We start from the raw sequence: 20000 nt of genomic DNA on the forward strand, positions 1-20000 counted from the left end.
TGGGCTTTTAATGCCAGAGACAGTAGAGAGTGACAGGAAGTGAATGGGAGAGAGAGTAGGGGTCGGATCCGGAAAGGGCCACGGGGCGGGAATCAAACCCGGGTCGCCGCCGTACGGTGCAGGTGCCCCAGCCAGTAGCGCCACAGCTGGGGCCAACGAGAGGAACTTTGAATCCACTCGCTTTCCATGTGGGAAGCCTGGGGTCATCACTTGGTTACGTGCAGCGGTCATGTTCAGTGTAAATCCCGAACACTTTCAACACACAGCCCTAGTTCTCCTACACATGCTGTGCTGTATGTACACACACACACCCATCCTCAAATGGCCACAGGGCTGATGGAGAGGAGCTGATACAGCAGGGCTTTGCAGTGGAGTGTGAGCAGAAATACACCAGTGCTAGTAGATGGGATGTTGAAAGCAAATTGTGAGTTCATGAAAAATACCAATGCGTGGCAGTGAGTCATGTGTTATGTAATCTATTGCTTTCTCATTTCAATAGGTTGGATTAAAGGGATTCTGCCTAATATATTCTTTACATTTCTTTATCATTATTCAATTAATTTCCATTTGCATATCATATATAAAAATAAAAATCATCATAACATCTGTATTTGGTTCATGTGATTGACCTTGCACATCAAAGCCCAAAGGATCAACTGGTTGCTTTTCTGATGTGTGGCTATAACCATGACCTGCTCTCTCAACCACATCATTCTCTCAATTCTCATTCTTATTTCCCTGCAAATGGTTCATATTACCCACACAATAAATAAAAGAGTTTTTCACAACGTTTCTTCTGTGTGTGTGTGTGCGTGTGTGCGTGTGTGCGTGTGCGTGTGTGTGTGTATGTCCTGCCTGCCTGCTCCCAGGTGTACCGGCAAGACTGTGACACGTTCGGCGTGGTGGTGAAGATGCTGATCGCCAAGGACCCGTCGCTGGAGCGGCCCATCCAGACCTCTCTGCAGGACAACCTGCGGGAGATCGGCCTGCGCTGCGTGGAGGCCATGCAGGAGTTCATCGAGGACTACGACGTCCGCCAGCAGTCGTCCTCACCGCCGCCTCCAGAGGAGGGGTCACCGCTCCAGTGACCCCCCCAGCAAGGGACCAGGGGGGGGACCCTCAACCATCCTGACATACGAGCCTCTCAGCACAACGAGCCCTCTCAGCTACACTCTTGAAGGAGGTTGCTTGTGTGTTTTTATGAGTTTGTGAATGTGTGTGTGTGTGTGTGTGTGTGTGTGTGTGTGTGTGTGTGTGTGTGCGTTCATATGACTGTGTCTGTGTCTGCTGTCATGAACCATTTTTAAAGACCGACTGCCTTAGAACATTGCCCTCTCTTTGAGGGCAGGAGCATGTTAGCCCTCAAAACCAACACATAATGCACAAACTCTTTACATAGTTGTACTGTACAACCAGTCCCACCTGAGTATAAAATAGGGCTTCAGCAATGGATTCATTGATCAGTTGTTGACTTGTACATGAATCACCAACTCCTTTGGTAATAATTTAATTTTCACCAACTATTTTGGTAAACGGTTAATTTATGACAAAATACTCTTGATTACCACTTGTTAAGTTTCAATATTTTCAGCTTTAATTTACTCCTCTATAGCAGTAAACAAAATGTCGTTGGCGTGTGTGGATTAAACAAGGCATTTGAGGAGATATTAATGGGCTAATTGATTAATAGGGAAAATAATCTCTAGAGATTAATCACTATGAAGATAATTGTTATTTGAAGCCCTAGTATGCAACTAGCTGGTTTAAGCTGTTTCTGCAGTATACACTGATTGACCAACATACACACAGCTACCTTAGTACTCATGGCATTTTGTTTTATAAACAATGTCTGCCACTTCTACTACATGAAGGGTGTGCAATAAACACTGTAGCTCCGAGATGACTTTAGAGGTGTTTGATGTTAGCTAGCTCTACTCTGGGTGCTATAACTATCTGCCGAAGGGTTCTTTTGACCAAAGATCGGACATTGTTTTGTTTTAATGTCCGAACATTTTATATTATATTTGTGTGTGTGTGTATGTGTGCATGTGTGTGTGTCTGTGTGTCTCTGTCTCTCTCTCTCTCTCTCTCTCTCTCTCTCTCTCTCTGTGTCCCTGTCTCTCTCTCTCTCTCTGTATGTGTGTCTCCTTCTCTATCTCTCTCTCTCTCTATCTCTCTCTCTCTCTCGGTGTATGAGTGTGAGTAAGTGAGTAAGCTATAGTTATAGGTCCTCTGATGATTCAGAGTTTACAGGTTGACTGATGCCTTTTATCTTTATAAGAGGGAAATGTTCTCAACTTGACATTGCCAGGGAAGTGAAGAAATCATCTTTAGACATCTTTGTTTTTGCTTTGTTTTTTTTCCTTTATACTTATATGGATGGGAAAGAGACACTCTTCTTTCCATAAAAGCAATTTTTTGAAAAAAAAAAAAAATCTTGTCATCAACACAATTGCTACCATTCGTATATTTCTTGAATGAATGCTGTTCTGTGAAAATAAAGTGATTTTTTAAAATGTAAAAACAGATTCAAGAATACGCTTTTTTGTTTTTTTAATGGGACATTTCCAAGATTTCTGTCACATTCCTGTGACTATATATATATACAGTCTTTTGAGTGATATTTTTATACAGAGCATAAGGACGGACTGTTTGCTGCAATGCTGAAATGCCAAAGCTTATCACAGGATTTGAGAGAAACGTAGGTAGCCATTTTAGGGGGTTTATTATAATAATCCCTTAATTCCAATACGAGACAAAAACAGCAGGGGCACGTGCAGGCAGCTCTGTTTCTACATCCTATAATACAAATAATGCATCTGAAGATACAAAATATATATAAATATTTAGGACCATATTTACAATACATTTACAGTACTACATCCATAACTTAGAGAACATTATTTCACTGTACACTGTAAGTTTTTTCAAGAATTCAAACAAAATGACAACCGCTCGGAGGAAAAGGAGGTGAAAGGAATAACGGCATGAAACACTGGACGATACTGAACAATGCTGTCATGGGAAAGGCCTGAAAGAGCGAGAGAGAGAGAGAGAAACTAAAAAGATAGAGAAGAGGGGGATCATAGTAGCTCGTCTTTGATGCAGAAATGGCAGAAGCTGGGAGGGGGGGGGGGTCTATTTATAGTGGGGAAGGGAGAACGTTCACGTCGATCTAGTTCAGCTACTTCCTCTCCTCTTCCAAGGGGCCATCATGCCATGAGGCCTTCCGTTAGAACACCACCACCAGCACCAGAGCCACTCCACCCAGGTCTGGATGACCTCTGTACCGGACAGCACAGCGGTACCTGGAGCCGGCCGAACCCAGCTGAACCCGGTTTCATGGCTGCCCTCCCATAACCTGCGGTTGGCCCGATCCCAAAGTCCACCTTCACGCTTCCCCCCCTCTAGCTTTTACTGATGGACGGCAGCCTGACCAAATCACAATGGTCAGCAGAGGACATTCTTATTGCACAGCTTTTTTTTTTTTTTTATCTCTACAACATTTGGGGTTTCAAGAATACAATATTTAAAGTCATATTTAAATATTTAATGGTTAATACTCTTTATATCATTTCTGTAGCATCTCTAAGTCATCCGAGTTCAGTCTCTGCAAACGGCTCATGAGAGTTCACACCGTGTGACGCTCATTAGGTTCATAAGTACAGAGAATACAGTGGGTTAGGAGGAAGTTAGATCCATGTTAAGTGTGTGTGGCTTTCTTATTGTCCACTGAAGATTTAAGATGATGTCCAAAAACATCATGTTACACTTTCAAAATACTGTAGTTCCATCCGCTTGAATCCCCGGCAGTGTTCTGTTCACTTGAGCACAACAAAAATCTCTCATCCATGTACAACCCGTCCACACACACACAATGCACACGCACACACACACACAACACACACACACCACACACACACGCACAGATACACATATTCAGTGCATGAACTCACAACTCACAGGCTAATTTGTACACACACACACTGTACATCTGTACCCACACAAATTCACGTAAGTGCTTCCTCCCACATGTTACAAATATACCATCGCCTCCACACATATACAATACACACACACACACACACACACACACACACACACACACGGTCCTATGAAATGCTGCAGTTCTTGCTCTTCCTGCGCCGGCGTGTGTGCAGCTGTCCGCGGCCCCCCAGGGCCGTGGGGCTGTACCTGTGCCGCAGCTCCTCGTTGTCTAGGTAACGCACCTGCACCGGCCGAGGGATGAGCTCGCCCAGGAAGTAGCCCTCGTCGGCGGACTCCTCGGTGGACGAGGAGCAGGTGGAGCAGAAGTACTCCTCGTCGCCCCCCTCCTCTTCCTCCTCGCCGTAGCCGTTCAGGTACGGGCCTCCCCCGCGCCCCTGCACCCCCGACCCGCCGCCGCCGCCCCCGGGGTTCTGCAGGGTGAGGTCGGAGGTCGTCCGCGGGCACGGCCGCGGGTAGAAGTGTTGGCGGTAGGCGCCGAGGTTTCCACCAGGGAAGTTTCCACCGCCGAAGAGCTCGCGCGGGGGGAAGCGCTCGTGGAAGAAGTGCGCCGGGCCCAGGTCGCCGTGGTAGCCGGCGCTGCCTCCGCTGCCGGCCGTGCCGCTGGCGCCGGGGCCCTGGGCGGCCAGGTGCAGGGCGTTGTCGGAGCGGGAGCGCCGCGACTGCCGGTGCCCGCCGCCGTGGTGGTGGTGGTGATGGTGGTGGTGGTGCCCGTGCTGCCCGTGGCCCTGGTGGTGGTGCCGGTGGCGCCCCCCGGTGCGGTGGTGGCGCTGGCGCGTCCCTCCTCCCCCTCCCCCTCCTCCTCCTCCCCCTCCTCCTCGCAGATCCTGCTCTCCGAGTCGACCGGGACGGCCGGGCGGGGCCCGCCGCTCCATCACCGGGGTGACGTGCATGTTCCCCATGCTGACCGCCAGCCCCGGGTGACCTTTGACCTTCTCCTGGAAGCCCAGGCCGCGCGGCGGGTCCCAGTACTGCATGGGCGGGTACTTGAGGCGCACGGGCACGCCCAGGTCGAAGAAGGGCCGCGGGGCCGAGGTCAGCGACTCGCTGCTCCGGAACTGCATGGAGGAGTTGAGCGTGCCCATGTTGCTCTTCTCCGACACGTTCATGCCCGAGTCCTTGCTCAGGTCCGGCATGGAGAAGCGGGACAGGTGCTCCTGGCGCTTGGTGGTGCCGTCCAGAGAATTGCCTGAAGAGAAAGGCGACAACAAAAGAGCGCTCCATAAAGTCTTGCACACACACAGCCCATAATTATCATCATTCACAGGAGCTCTGTACGCAAGTACATGAGAGGCGTAAATGTCAGTAACGGTCTAGATTGGAATTTAACTGATGATAAGAGGCAGCAGAGGGGGATTGTGTCATATCTCATTATTCTTCAATGACAAGGTTTTTGTAACTTGGAACTTCGTCATCATCGCCGCCTCCATTTTAGCGAGCGTAGAACAAAATCGCTAAACTTTAACAGAGGAATTACTGCAGACTTATAATATATTTAAGGGTAACGTCCAGGCTTCTGCGGAAAAATAGGATTTGATTAGGTTGAGGTAACAAGTGAGTTTTCTTAAAGGCTACTTGGAATAGCGAAAAAAAAATGTCTGGGGAAAAACAAGTGAGTCTGAAAGCCGTTGGACCCAGAAAGAGAATTATCCTCTCATTATTGCGTCATGATTTGAAAGCCGTATTGTGAGTGTGAATGTGGTATAATGAGTGGGTATACTAGAAGGGAGGACTGAGTGTAATGTGTGAGTGTGAATGTGGTTTAATGTAGCCTGGGTGTTCCCATGCTGTCTTGCGCGCGATTTGATTCACGCTGCTAAGGCAGCCTGGAAACTACCGTCCTAATTTTTGCCTCAGATAGGAGCCCAGTCACAGAACAGGGGGGGGGGAAGCAAGACGATGATGAAATATGCACAGACACATTTGATAGACATCCATGGCACCCAATAAACGGATCCGGGCATTTTTTCAAATACGAGAAAATGAAAGTTTGGTTCCCAGACCACGTCTCATTGAGAAGTGGTTGCGCTAGCCAGGCTAGGTATAATAGGTGGGTATACTAGAAGTGAAGACTGATTGATTGTAATGTGTGTAGTATACACAATACACTTCAATGCCTATGTTAAGAATAGACAAAGTATTATTTGCTTATACTGTACCTGTGATATGAATAATACAATACAGTAGTTGTGTTCATAGGTTTGTGGCAAATGATCACCAAAGTATGTGTGTGTGAGTATGTGTGTGTGTGTGTTAGGGGTGGAATTTGGCAAAAATGTGACGATTTGATACTACAGCAATAATTGACCCATGATACGATATTATTGATAATAATAATGCTAATTGTATTGCATTGTATTGTATTGTACAAGTATTGTGATTTGATATTGCATGTGTTTGTGTGTGCGTGCGCATATGTACAGTATGTGTGTGTGTGTGTGTGTGTACCTGTGGCGTAGGACAGTGAGAGGGAGTCTGTGGATCCGTGCGGCGTCTGTTCGGGCGGGGTCATCATCTCGTTGATGGGCGTGCGGCTGCGCAGCAGCGGGGGCCGTACCTCGCGGGGGAAGCCGTGCACGCTCACGCTGCGCTTGTCCGAGAAGGCCCCCACGCCCCCCCCCACGCCGCCCGCGACGCCCCCCCTGCCCACCCCGTGGCTGGACGCCTCGTTGAAGCTCATCTGCGTCTTGAGCTTGGGCGCGCGGAACTCCGTGTCCTGGCTGTGGTGCATCCAGTTCTCGTTGAACGAGTGGCCCCGCAGGGCCGCCATGACGGGCGGCTTCTTGGGGTTGACCCCCGGGGGCCCCGCCTGCGGATCCTTGGGCCAGCCGTCCTGATGGACCCCTCCGCCACCACCACCGCCACCCCCCACGCCGCCTCCCCCACCTCCGCCGCCTCCGCCCGAGTGGACCGGCGCCGGCCCCTGCTGGCTCTGGCTGGACACGTAGGGCGGCCGCGGGTTGCACTGGCCCATCAGCTGGTGCTGGTGCGAGTGCTGGTGTTGGAGCTGGTGCGGGTGCTGGTGCGGGTGCGGGTGGGGGTTGGGTGGTGGTGCCGGGGACGGGTCCCTCTGCGGCGGCGCCTCGTACTGGTAGGCGGAGGAGGGCTCGTCGCGGCTCATCCACACGGCCTGCTCGCGGTTCAGGCTGGGCGTGCGGCTGGGCGTCCGGCTGGGGGTGCGGCTGGGGGTCCGGCTCGGGGTACGGCTGCCCGCGGGGCTGGCCACGCTCAGCAGGTCCATCTGGGTGGACAGCGGGTCCATGTCGGCCGACAGGCGGTCCGGGTTGCTGGCCGACGACATCTGCCGGCCCTCGGGCTTGGCCTTGGCCTTGGACTTGGCGCCGCTGCTGCCACCGTGGCGGCCGATGCGGGCGCTGCGGCGCGACTGGCGCGAGCGGGCGCTCTGGAAGGCCGAGTCGGCCGAGTCGGACTCGTCGGGCTCGTCGCCCGCGCTGCACGAGCGCGAGCAGAAGATCTGGCCCTGCTTGGGCAGGAACGGGCGGCCCAGGAGCGACTGCTTGCAGCGGGCGCAGCAGAAGCACTCCTCGGTGGCGTGCCAGTGCTGACCGTCGTACGTCATCTGGCCCTGGTCAATACCTGCATGGCACAGACAAGAGAACCACGGTCAGACAATGCAGACAGATGTTACACATGAACAGAGATACACTGACATTGCACCTCTGTGCTGACCCTGACATGTCTAAAAGTCTGTGGTTTGTTGACTATTCAAACAGATACTGGAACACAACACTTTACAATGTGCATTCCACATGCACGTTACGCAATATACGTTACGTCTGTGCAACGCAACACCGGTGACTAAGGAGGTAGCGGAGTCGTCCAGTAACCCGGAGGGTTGCTGATCTGAGCCTAATTCCTCTTGACGCTGTCAACGTGTCTTTTGACACTGATCTCCAAACTGCTCTCAATTGTGCCGGATGGAACCTTGAGTGGTAGCCCCTGCCATCGGTGTGAGAGTGTGTGTGATTGAACGGCTGAATATGAGGCGTTCATTTGTGAAGCGCGTCAAGTGCACAGAGGAGTAGAAAAACATTTCCCATTGACCATCCTGTGCTAACGTCTTGTGCTGTTCACTATGCAAACAGATACAGAGAGCTTTAAGTGCTCAAGAGAAAGCCAATACGTATATCAGGAGTGATATCAGGAGCAATCAGTTAATATACTTCAATTCTTGTCATTCATTTGAAGAGAATAGGCGTGCTTTTCAGCTGAATGCTCAACTCATTGCCTTAAATGACTACTTGACAGACTCTAATCTCTGCAATGAGACACGAGTATTGACGTGGCGATCGCACAATCAGATAAAATATTACATTTGCCTGAGTTCAGGGGGCCTCCTTTCCTAACAAATGGAAAACAAATCAAATGGAATGGGTTGTTTTCGAGTCAATCAATTCTTGTACTAAAAGCGAGTAGGCCCGGCGCCTTCCCATTTCCGGAGTTCCAATTGAAAAGGGCCGAGCGGGCAGAGGCGGGCGCTGCAGGTGAGGCTCGGGCGCTCTCGTAGGCATGGCGCTGCCCGCTCGACTCTGTCAGAAAAGCGTTTATTGTGGCGGAGGGGGCCCTCGGCAGCACACGGAGATAATCATCTTTTACCGGCTCCGTCTGCATCCACTAGCTTTCATTAAGAGCCGCCCTGCTTACTCGCGCTGCGTCGGCTGTAAAAATAATTACCAACTTTGTAGCCTCTCTGGAACACACATAGACACACACACACACACACACACACACACACACACACACACACACACCACACACACACACACGTGCACAGCCGCATGCACACACATACTGTAGGTCTATTTTCAAGCACACACACACACAAATACACACACACACACACACACACACACACACACACACAAACAGCTGTACTTCTCAGCCCTTCGATCGGCAGAAAATTGCATTTTTAATAAACGTTTAACCACAGTTATTAACAGAATGAGTTTCCTCCTGTGTTATGGGCCTGCCTCATTACTGAAATCCTTTCGAACTTCTGGAATCGTCCATAAACACGTCTGGTGCTTTATCAAAACCGCGAAAAGGCACTTGATTGGAACTCACTTATACGGGCACTGATTAGGGAGGGGTGGGGGAGCGCCAGAGCAAACAAATCAATAGTAGAGAGAAAAACATAAATAAACAATTAAAGCTCAGGAATCAATCTCGAGGCCCCCGAGCCGAGAAAATCATGCTGACGGAGAAAGACTCACTCAGACCCAAATGAAACGTCCACAGACAAGACAGAGAAGCAAATAAGCTGTTTGCACAAACAAGGATAAAAAAAAAAAAAAACACAATAAAAAAAAGAAAATAAAAAAACCCAGCCTCCTAGACAGAGAGACAGACAGCCCATGCTGTTCAGGCATGACAGGAGAGAGATTGAGTGATAGTGGTACAGATAGAGAAAGACAGAGGGATGGACAGATGATTATCAGAGAGGGAGAGGCAAGGAGAGAGAGTTAGAGAGAAAGAAAGGGCAGGAGAAAACGAGGGAGAGAGAGTTAGAGAGAGAGAGAGAGAGTGGGAGAGAGACTAAGGGAGAGAGAGAGAGAGAGAGAGGGAGTTAGAGAGAGTGAGGGGGTGAGAGACTGAGGGAGAGAGAGAGGGGGAGAGAGGGAGAGAGAGAGGGCAGGAGAGAAAGAGGGAGAGAGAGTTATATATAGGGGGAGAGAGAGCGTAAGGGAGAGAGAGAGGGGGCAGGTAGAGAAAGAGGGAGAGAGTGATGGAGAGACAGAGAGAGAAAGAGAGAGTGTGTGTGTGTGTGTGTGTGTGTGGTGGGTACCTATGTGCTCTCCACAGGCGTCGCAGTACTCTGCGTAGAGCGACTGGAAGCAGTTGCAGCAGTGGGGCCGGCCGTCCTTCATGATGTAGCGCTGGCCCCCCAGAGGGGCCTCACACTCGTAGCAGCAGAAGTGCTTCATGTGCCAGTGGCGGCCCTCCGCCTCCGTGCACTCGTCTGAGAAGATGATCTGCACACACACACACACACACACACACACACACGAATCTCAGTATACACATAATTATTGCATAGAATATACATAACATGCATTGACTGAATCTATGCACACACACACACACACACACACACACACACACACACACACACACACACACGAATCTCAGTATACACATAATTATTGCATAGAATATACATAACATGCATTGACTGAATCTATGCACACACTCACACACACACACTCACACACACATGATCATGATGCATGGCCCTTGTCACAAGTGGCACTAGAAACGGAGCATCAAACAAACACGTGGGCCAGAGGGGGATTCACAGGTGCGCTGCTAATTAAGCTGAAGACTGGTGACATCAACAAGGCTTTACCTTGAAGTCGGTGTGTAACACGCACGCACGCATGCACAGGAGTTTTACAAAATAATGCAGACAAATCCACGAGGGAAAAAAACACCCTCGATAAGTGAAATGCTTTAGTCAACATCAACAACAGAACTAATCTGGCTAATGTCCTAAATGTGATATCTATTAATTCTTCGGATTGTCGTTTTATTATGCACACATTAAATAACACTGAGCTTTGCTTATGGTGCATTAGCATAGTAGAATAACAACATGAATGGATCTTAAACTCTGTCCAAAGCTGATATCAGTGGAAAGGCCCCTGAATGTGAACAGTTTGAGCATAACGCGATGGCAATCACAGACACAAGAGCTGCACATTGAGCGCAGAGTGCTGCACCCTAAGGGATTTGTCCCTCCTCTTCCCCTTCGCCACCGTCTGCGCTTTGGCATTTAGCTGCTCGACTGATTCGCTAAATCTCCTCGCTTTTCTCCCTGATCCGACTGCGGTTCCACCTCTTCCGAGAGCCACCAGACTCCGGGCTGCACACCGCCTGGATATATAAACCACTGATTGAATTCCCAATAAGAGGCACATACGGCTCGCCAAATTGAACACAATTCTTTGAGTCTGTTGAGGCAGGGGGCTTTGTTTTTAAAGACAGTGGGGGGAGAGAGAGGGGTCCAGCAGGGGAAGGTAAAGGTGATTACGGTGTGTTGTGTGGATGTGGCTGACTTTAATAGTGCAACTGATGGCCTGGGATGGTAGCGAACTAGCGTCTAGTTGTCCCATGGCAAGATCATGATTGGATTCTCCTTACAGCATAGATACTGTATGTGTTGTACAAATAGCCACACACACACACACACACACACACACAGACACACACACACAAACACAAAAATGGACACAAATCAGTGCACACACACATGTGCATGGCTGTAGTGTAGCTGTGAGGATCACTCCTGCCTGCCCGTAATCTGTGTGATCCAACCCCAGCTACACCAAGAGCGGCTACTTTAGAGTTCAGAGGTCGCGGGCCCGGACACTGACCTCATCGCAGGCGGAGCAGCGGGGCTTGAGCCTCTCGGCGTGGTGGCGTCCGCAGTAGATCTTGCCGTCCTGGTGGAAGTAGATGAGGTCCACCAGCAGCTCGTCGCACGCCGAGCACACGAAGCAGTGGGGGTGCCAGCACACGCCGTGGCCCACGCGCGCCGCAAACACCGCGATGTCCCCGCCATTCACCTGCCCTCGGCACTGAGGCCCAGACACACACACACACACACACACACACACACAGGGAGGGGGAGAAGACAGAGGTGGATTCTATGAATACATTTACATCATTTAGTCATTTCGTCAATGCTTTTATCCAAAGATTCAGTCCACATGTCAGTGCAGCAGTAAGTGCTCAATGGTGTTTTAAGCCCCCAACATATAGTCTTCCAGGCAATGCTGCTACCGTCGACTTAAAGGCACCTAATCCTAAATGTAACACTAACCCCAACCTCATGCCTAACCCTAGCGCCTTCCAAGCAGCACTGCTTTGAAGACAACGTTGGGAGCTTAAAACACCAAGAAACACAATAAATGGGCCAACCACTTACATGGAATGGACTGACAGTTCTAGAATAGGGTGACCAGACGTCCCCCGTTTTTGGTTGCCTGTCCCCGGGAAAATACGGAAAAACTGCCTATGTCCCCATTTTTTGAAGATAAAGCTTGTATGTATTTCAATTAGATTGATAGTCACACTGAAAATGTCCCAGGTTTTTCCACATTTTTGGGATTCTGTCTCCGGTTTTGGTATCGGACATCTGGTCACCTTATTCTAGAAGGGGGATAGTCTAGTGCTGTGCTTTAGCATGTCCAGTTGTTGGAACAGTTGCTAGGAGAGGAGGTGCTGTCTGAAGATCTGGGAAGGATGTGTCTGCTCTGGTAGGAACCGAATACCAAGCCCATCACTGTAACATGGTATTCTTGTGGGGTTTCACTGCCTCAGTGTCAGCAATTACAACTGCTCTCCTTGTAGTACGCACTGCCTCGGTTCATTTGCTCACTACTCTACCAGTCTCGAGTGAAATTGAAATGGCATCGCGTTTCTTTATTCTGTCCTGTTAATATAATGTGAATTGATTTTACAGGTGGGACAGGTGCTGAGTTATCTCAAGAAACACTGGTAATATGGGTATTTATACATTTCATTATGGAACTGAAATAGGCTTAGCCTTTGAACAGTTGCGACACCGCCACAGACAGGATTTTTAAATCACTCACTCACACAGATACCAAACTAATATTTGTCTTAATTGATGAGTTGGTTGTGAAGGGTATGAGCAGAATCCAAAAGAGCATCCATACTGTACTTGTAAAGGGAAAATGGTCACTCGGGTCAACATAGTTTACTATGTATAAATCAACTGTTTATGTTGAGTCTCTGGAAAACGTACTGATAAAAGGACTTTCGCTAAAGCAGTAACAGGAAATGGACCCCCCCCCCCAGGTCTAACCTCTGAAGACTAAACTGGCATCCGTTGATAAGTGATTGAGTTTGAGGCTGTCAGGATTCAATATGCTAATACCAGAAACGAGACAGCACTCTTTTGTTAAACTGACAACACCAAATTCTCCTGTTCCGTTTCCATTTTATGGCAGTTGTTCACAGTTGTTTTTTCAAGCTTCCAACCTCCCTTGGTAACCGTGCTTTTCACGTCACAACGCGACAAATTGTTGGTATTTCCCTTGGGTAAAGTCTGCGGAAATGCCAACTTACAGAAAGGGCACAAAAAGGGTGTGAGCGAGCCCTCACGCACTTCACAATTTCACAGCGGAAGCCCTGGCGAAGTCTGTGAGTCTGTGAGGGGAGGCATGGAGATTCAGCCAAAGGAGCAGGTGGGGAAGCCATTTTGTGGGGACTGGAGCTGGAGGATACCTGTTTGGGGCCTACTGCCAGTTACCTGAGCAGGATGCTTTCCTCTCTTTCTTGACACTTTGCCCAGTAGATTAATTTAGAATTGTTGGGCTATTTTCAAGACAAAAGGACATTTGGTGAGAGTGAGACCAATCTTTTTTCTGTTCGGTTGCCACATTGCTGGATACTACTGAGACTATATTCTTTTACCTCTTTCCATCTTTTGAGATGTTGAGGGCTACTTGATGGACAGAGTTAATACAGACTGACCTTATGTGGGCCAGAGCCATAGAGAGAGAGAGTTGCGACACTCTTTGATGTTGCCGCCACACGATCAAAAGTTCCAAAAAACCTGTGCTGAATGGCTGAATCGCAGGAGGGTGGGATGTACTTCTGGATGCTGGAAGGTGTAATCAATGAACTCATTGACTACTGACCAAAAGATTGGCTGTAAATAGTTCCAAAAGTCCCATAACGAGGAAATAGCCTGGAAAAAGCGCTGCCATTTTTTCCTATGGAGGTCTATGGGAGTGTCGCCACTCTGTTTCATCTACCGCTCTGATGTGGGCCTGTGGGCTGAGCTGATGGTGTCCAAGTGGTGTACTGTAGGTGTGGTGAGGGTGTGTGTGCCAGCATGCACAGTAGGCATACCTGCTCACAGACCGCGCCGGTGATGGTGAGGGGGAGTGGACGCACGTTGCCGCGACCCAGGTTGTCCCGCTTGCGCTGGTTGCTGAAGATCTTCAGCTCCCTCTTCTCCTCCTCGTCCAGCGTGTTACAGTAGCGCACCTGCACAACCACCAGCACTGGTCAACACGCGGCTTTACATCGGAGAATGCAGTCATCACCACCAGCACTGTTCAATTATAATGACTTCTGCACATCATCAGCATGGCTATAAGAGCATCTTCACCATCCACAGCTGAGTCATTTACAGTGCTGCCCAAGTGACACTTTTATCGCTGGGTGTGTTTTGTCGACATCAAATTCGTGACAATCAAAGCAACACAATGTAGTGTTGAACCTCAAAACAACTCATTTTGATGAAATCCACAGATGTATACTGTAGCTGGCAGAATGGATCATTCTAGTATCAACGCCTGGCATTGCACTGTGTACCTTTTTTTTTTTTTTTAAGGAACATTACCCAGTATGTTGATAACGATGGGCATATATATGGTACTAATTTGTAGATGATTTCACTTGACAACAGTCAAGTGAGCTAACTCTGAAATACATTTTACTATTCAACATAAAAACACGACATTCATCTGACTGCATGCAGCTTATAGTAAGATTTACGATGGCAGGTTAGGGCTATATCCCTGGGATTTCTACAATCCCATTTGCTTTAAATTCTTCTGGTTACTGTTCAAGCCATATGTGTGACTATCTCCTCCATCATCATCGCCATCATATAAAGTTTCATCAACATCCTTATTCCCCAGCCACCAAATACCTTCAAGCCCATATCAGTGACTGAAAACATATTAATGGGCTTTTGAGCATGAAAATAGACTTTGCAGTCCCAGGTAGACCTGCCACAGGGGCCACAGTTCCCTTCAAGGAAGGCCCTGGACTCCAATTTCAATTTAAAGCCGCAAATAAGCAAATTCACACCGCCAGTGCTCGTCTTCCACAGGTCAAGGCTACTCCAATCCCGCGGCTCTCAATGCCTCAGTATCTGAAACCCAATCTGTGTGTGTGTGTGTGTGTGTGTGTGTGTGTGTGTGTGTATATGTGTGTGTGCGTGCGTGGGTGTGTGGGTTCATGTGTGTGTGTGTGTGTGTGTGTGTGCGTATGTGTGTGCGTGTATGTGTGTGCGTGCGTGGGTGCATGTGTGTGCGATTGTGTGAGTGAGTGAGTGTGGATGTGTGTGTGTATATTGAGGGATGCCTATTGTTAAACTGTCTCTCTCCGCGCTATGCTCTGTGACTGGCGCGGTAACAGGTCCGATTGGCGGCCGCCGCACCCCGCCGCCCCCCAGTCCCAATGTTGGGGTGTCAGGGATCGCGGCGGTGGTACAGTGGCACGGCGGCTTATAAATAAAGATGGAGGCGGAGGCAGCGATGGCAGCGGTGGCGGAGGGGTTGTCTGACCTCGTTGTCGTGCGGCGGGAGCTGATGCAGGAGCTGCTTGATGCGATGCTTCTCCCCGATGCTGTTCACGTACGGCACCTTGTCCTCGGGCAGGAAGCTGTAGTACTGATGTACCTGGAGTAGACACACACACACACACACACACACACACACACACACACACACACACAAACACAAACAAACATATTTCTGTTACATGAAGAGCCTCAAAATGGTAATAAAAGGTTGGTAGGTGGTTCGTAACAAATTTCACTGAGAGCAACATTTGTCTTGAATGTGTAGATCTATTAAAACCCTTTTGTTCCGCCAGATCCCAAGCAGCATTATTTATCTGGGATCTGGGATGTCTTACATTGGAGATGATTCACTCTTCTGGTTCAGATTCTTTCAAGAGAACAATTTAAACAAATAAACAACCACATACACACACACACACACACACACACACACACACACACACACACACACACACACACACACACACACACACACACTCACACACACTCACACACACACACTCACACCTTCTTTTCACCTCTTTTCCTGACAGTTTGAGTGCACACTTCAGACACACTCAGAGCTGAAACTCTTGCAGGAACACAGCTGTCACCTCCCTAGATATGAATTTGATACTCAGATCTCAAAGTTTCCCGTCATGAAGGACAAGAATGTCCTCTTTCAAAAATGCCCGCCTCGCCCTCCATCAAAGGCTCCTTTGTCCAGCCGCGGAACCCTGAATGCCTCGTCTTCCTCCCTGGGCTTATCGTGAGGCAACAGGCCCTCGGCGGGCTGTCTGACGAACTTGTACTTGCTCTCTCTCTTTCTCTCTCTGAGTGCGCTGGACAAACTGGACACACTCGGCCACTTTTCAGAGCAGAAGCTTTAATGTTTTCAGTCAGACAGAACTGCCTTGTGTGTGTGTGTGTGTGTGTGTGTGTGTGTGTGTGTGTGTGTGTGTGTGTGTGTGTGTGTGTGTGTGTGTGTGTGTGTGTGTGTGTGTGTGTGTGTGTGTGTGTATGTGTGTATGTGTGTGTGTGTGTGTTTGCGTATGTGTATGTGTGTGTGTCAGTATGTGTGTCTGTGTACAGTAGGTGTGTGTGTGTGTGTGTGTGTGTTTGTGTATGTGTGTGGTTGTATGTGAGTATGTGTGTGTGAGTCTGTATGAGAAGAGAGGAGGAAGAGCTATGGAATGAAAGAAAAGTAAACACAAAAGCGAAACGAATAAAGAGAAAAAAGAGTGAAAAGAAGGCATAGAGGAAGAGAAGGTTCTGGAGAACAAAAGGACACAACACAGGTACAGAGAACAACAAGGACCGAGCGCGCACACACACACACACACACACACACACACACACTGCTAGAGTAGAGCAAGTGTCTCTGGCACACGAGGACAGTCATTCGAGAGCCACCTTTACACGTGTATTGGCCCTCACACTTCAGTGGCCCCCTTCTCTCTCTCTCTCTCTCTCTCTCTCTCTCTCCCTTTCTCTCTCTCTCTCTCTCTCTCTCTCTTTCTCTCTCTCTCTCTCCAGAGCTGGAGCGTGACAGCCAGACTCAAGGCCACCCGTGACACCCCCCCTCCCCCCCCACACACACACACACACACCATCCTCCTCGAGGACAGCAAAAGAAAGGCTGCTGGAAGCGCATTCATCTCCAACCCTCGCTCCAACCCTCACCGGTTTGCATGTTTACGCCACTGCGTGCTGGTTCAGCTTGTGTGTCTCTTTTCTTCTTCTCCTCCTCCTCCATCTCCTTTCATGACTTCCATTCTCTCCTTTCTGACTCTCCCTTTAGTGCTTTAACTTCACTCCAGAGAGCAATGCGCGGAGAAAGTAACACGCGAGAGAGAGAGAGAGATGGTCTCGGCCTTGGGGGAAGTCAATTCGAAAGTCTGCTATCTCCGCCCGCCGCCGCCACTGCTGTTGTGGGCCAGACGGATGTTGTTTTGGAGGGTGGGGGGGGGGGGGGGGGGTGGGCGAGGAGCTCTGCAGGTGGGGGGGGGGGGCTCAGGGGGGCATTTTGGGGAATCGATTGGAGCCTGGAGAGCAGAGGAGAGCAGAGAAAAGAGGAGAGGAGTGGAGAAGAGAGGAGAGGAGGAGTGGAGAGGAGAGGAGAAGAGTGGAGAGGCCTCGTCTGTTTAAAAGTAGATTGCTCCGGCTGATTACTGTCTGACCTTCGAGTGGGGAGCGGAGAGCCGGGCAGGGCCGCATGTGTCCTGCGGGACTGACCATCCCGCTCCTCCTCGTCCGCTAACTCCAGTCCAGCTCCACACAGTACGCACCCATCCCTTTTGCAACCACTGCTGCTGCTATCCCTCGCCATCGATTTACCACTTTTCTTCCTCTCATTCCTCTCTCTCTCTCTCTCTCTCTCTCTCTCTCTCTCACCTCCCCATCCTTCTATGTCCCTCTCTCTATCCCTCCATCTCTACCTCACACCTCTCTGTCCTCGTCTGCTGTTCATGGGTGTGGCTCCTGTTCTAACTGGTTCTATTTGTTTTCTTTTTCCGCTTCCCCTGGACTCTCTCTCTTCTTCTCCTCCTCCTCCTCTCATATCTCTTCCCTCTCTCCTCTCCTCCACCTTCTTCTGTCCATCTCTGACTGCTGAGTGATGAGGGGTAAATGGCAGGCCAAGTGACAGAGCTGTCACAATGGCCATATGACTTGTGGCAGCCTGTTGTCAACATTTGTGATCTGTGACACACACACACACACACACACACACACACACACACACATACACACATACACACACACACACACAATCTATTTTTTCAACCAATAGCTATATAAGAGACCAGTGACTGACGCTGGTTTACAAAATGACCTGAGGGGCCCGAGACATCACAGTCTCTGAGAGAGAATAATCTCGGGGCGCAGCCATTCTTTGAAAATACTCCCTGAAAAAAAAGCCAGCCCTGCGGTGGAATCCCATTCTAAACTCACCCCCCCCCCCCTCCCTCTCCTGTATCCTGTGTGCATCAACACGTCTAATCACACAGTGCTGTGAGTGCGGCCCTGGGGAGATGCAAAGACACCGCTCTTATAATTGGAAATGTCCACAGCTCCCACGCTGCTCTCTGCCGGCCACCGTGTTGATCGGGAGAAATAGTTCCGTTCGTTTCATATACTGTACCGCAGCGCTACAGGGCACAGTGTCTGCTTGGAGAACAAAACGAGGATCTGATGTTTGGCTAAACAATGGCAAAATTTGAAAGCCCAGCTCTAAATAAGATATTTTATTATTGTTGATGTAATCTTCAAAATCAAGACATTGTTTGACCCGTAGAACAGAAACTGAGAATATTAATATGAGGCTGTTTCGTAGACCAGGTGCATGTGGTGACTAGGATTGTGAAGAAGTCTAAAGGAGAGAAGGAACCTTATAAACTCATCAACAGTCACCTCCCACGAGCACTCTCACCAGCACAGAACGAACATGATCTCAACTGCACCTTGCAAATGACTGACCGGAAAATCACACACACCCCATGCTGTACTGAGAAAGAATACGTGTGTGTGTGTGTGTGTGTGTGTGAGAACACCACTCAACACTTGCATTTGCGAGATGGTCACACTTTCATTACGCAGGAAAGCACAGATGACAATACAAGTCTGGAACCCTGAGATCGGCACGAGTGCCATGCTGGTTTGGGTATTTCTCCAGTAAGTAGGACCATGGGGCCAGCACTAGAGCATTAGAGTCATGTGATGCTGACGCCCCAAGCGAAGGGGCTGGCTGTGGGGGTGTAAGTGGGGTTTAAGGTGACGACTGAGCCGTGCTGGAGGGGGGGGGAGGGGTTGGCTTGGGCGAGAGCCACAGAGGTGACGGGGGAAGATTCCGGAAAATCACTGTTATCAAGCTCGCCAGCGGACCATTAAAGCCACAGCGCGCTCACAAAGGAGACGCTTCCACTGCAGTACAAATCAGCACACAGGCACACCAACAAAAGACCTATATCGTAACTCACACTCACACACACACAGATTCACATGCGTGCACAAACATCTTGAAAATAATTACAAGCATGCAAAAATGAGACAGACCTTCATCCCAAACCGCGGTGACATAAAAAACATCAAAATAATTCATTCCAAACATGGGCACCAAAATAGACTTGTTTACTCACTCAAAACCACACACACACACACACACACAGACACACACACACACACACACACACACACACACACACACACACACACACACACACACACACACACAGAGAGAGAACAGGTGCACTGGTTTGGAACATAATTGTTTGAGGTAAAGGGGGGATCTGCATTTTATTTTCCCTGTGTGCAGTGGAGCTGCAATGCCACTCCAGGAGCACAAGTCTCTGTGCCTTTCTGAGTCATCCCCAGCACAGCAGCAACAGCAGCAGCTGTACACAAAGCACACACACACACACACACACACACACACACACACACACACTCTCTCTCTCTCTCTCTCTCTCTCTCTAAACACACACTCTAAAAACAATGCCACAGTACGACAGTACGTACCTGTGTTTGTGTGTTTACTGTAGGTCTGATCTTGTGTATGTGTGTGTGTACGATGTACGATTACATAATGTATGTACTGTATGTTGAGTGGATGCATATTGGTGCTGTATGCTAGGCTGTTATCAGATTGTAA

At 49.3% G+C, this 20000-nt stretch overlaps 2 protein-coding genes across 3 annotated transcripts in view; one reads left to right on the forward strand and one right to left on the reverse strand.

The window, feature by feature from the left end:
• LOC134087682 (periphilin-1-like) overlaps positions 1–2518 on the forward strand; it is a 16337-nt gene extending 13819 nt beyond the window's left edge. For both annotated transcript variants that reach the window (XM_062541339.1, XM_062541340.1), the window contains exon 7: positions 870–2518. In XM_062541339.1, the coding sequence (XP_062397323.1) occupies positions 870–1088 (219 nt within the window). In that variant the 3' untranslated portion in view covers positions 1089–2518. The remainder of the gene's footprint in view (positions 1–869) is intronic.
• A 50-nt stretch (positions 2519–2568) lies between these two features.
• The window catches only part of prickle2a (prickle homolog 2a), a 54026-nt gene continuing 36594 nt past the window's right edge, over positions 2569–20000 (reverse strand). The window contains exons 3-8 of the mRNA XM_062542020.1: positions 15357–15470; positions 13909–14046; positions 11400–11603; positions 9812–9998; positions 6454–7602; positions 2569–5194 (exon numbers count right to left, since the gene is read on the reverse strand). Coding sequence (XP_062398004.1) covers positions 4113–5194; positions 6454–7602; positions 9812–9998; positions 11400–11603; positions 13909–14046; positions 15357–15470 — 2874 coding nt within the window. The 3' untranslated portion in view covers positions 2569–4112. The remainder of the gene's footprint in view (positions 5195–6453; positions 7603–9811; positions 9999–11399; positions 11604–13908; positions 14047–15356; positions 15471–20000) is intronic.

This window comes from Sardina pilchardus, chromosome 7 (assembly GCF_963854185.1).
Source record: "Sardina pilchardus chromosome 7, fSarPil1.1, whole genome shotgun sequence".
Taxonomy (NCBI): Eukaryota; Metazoa; Chordata; class Actinopteri; order Clupeiformes; family Clupeidae; genus Sardina; species Sardina pilchardus.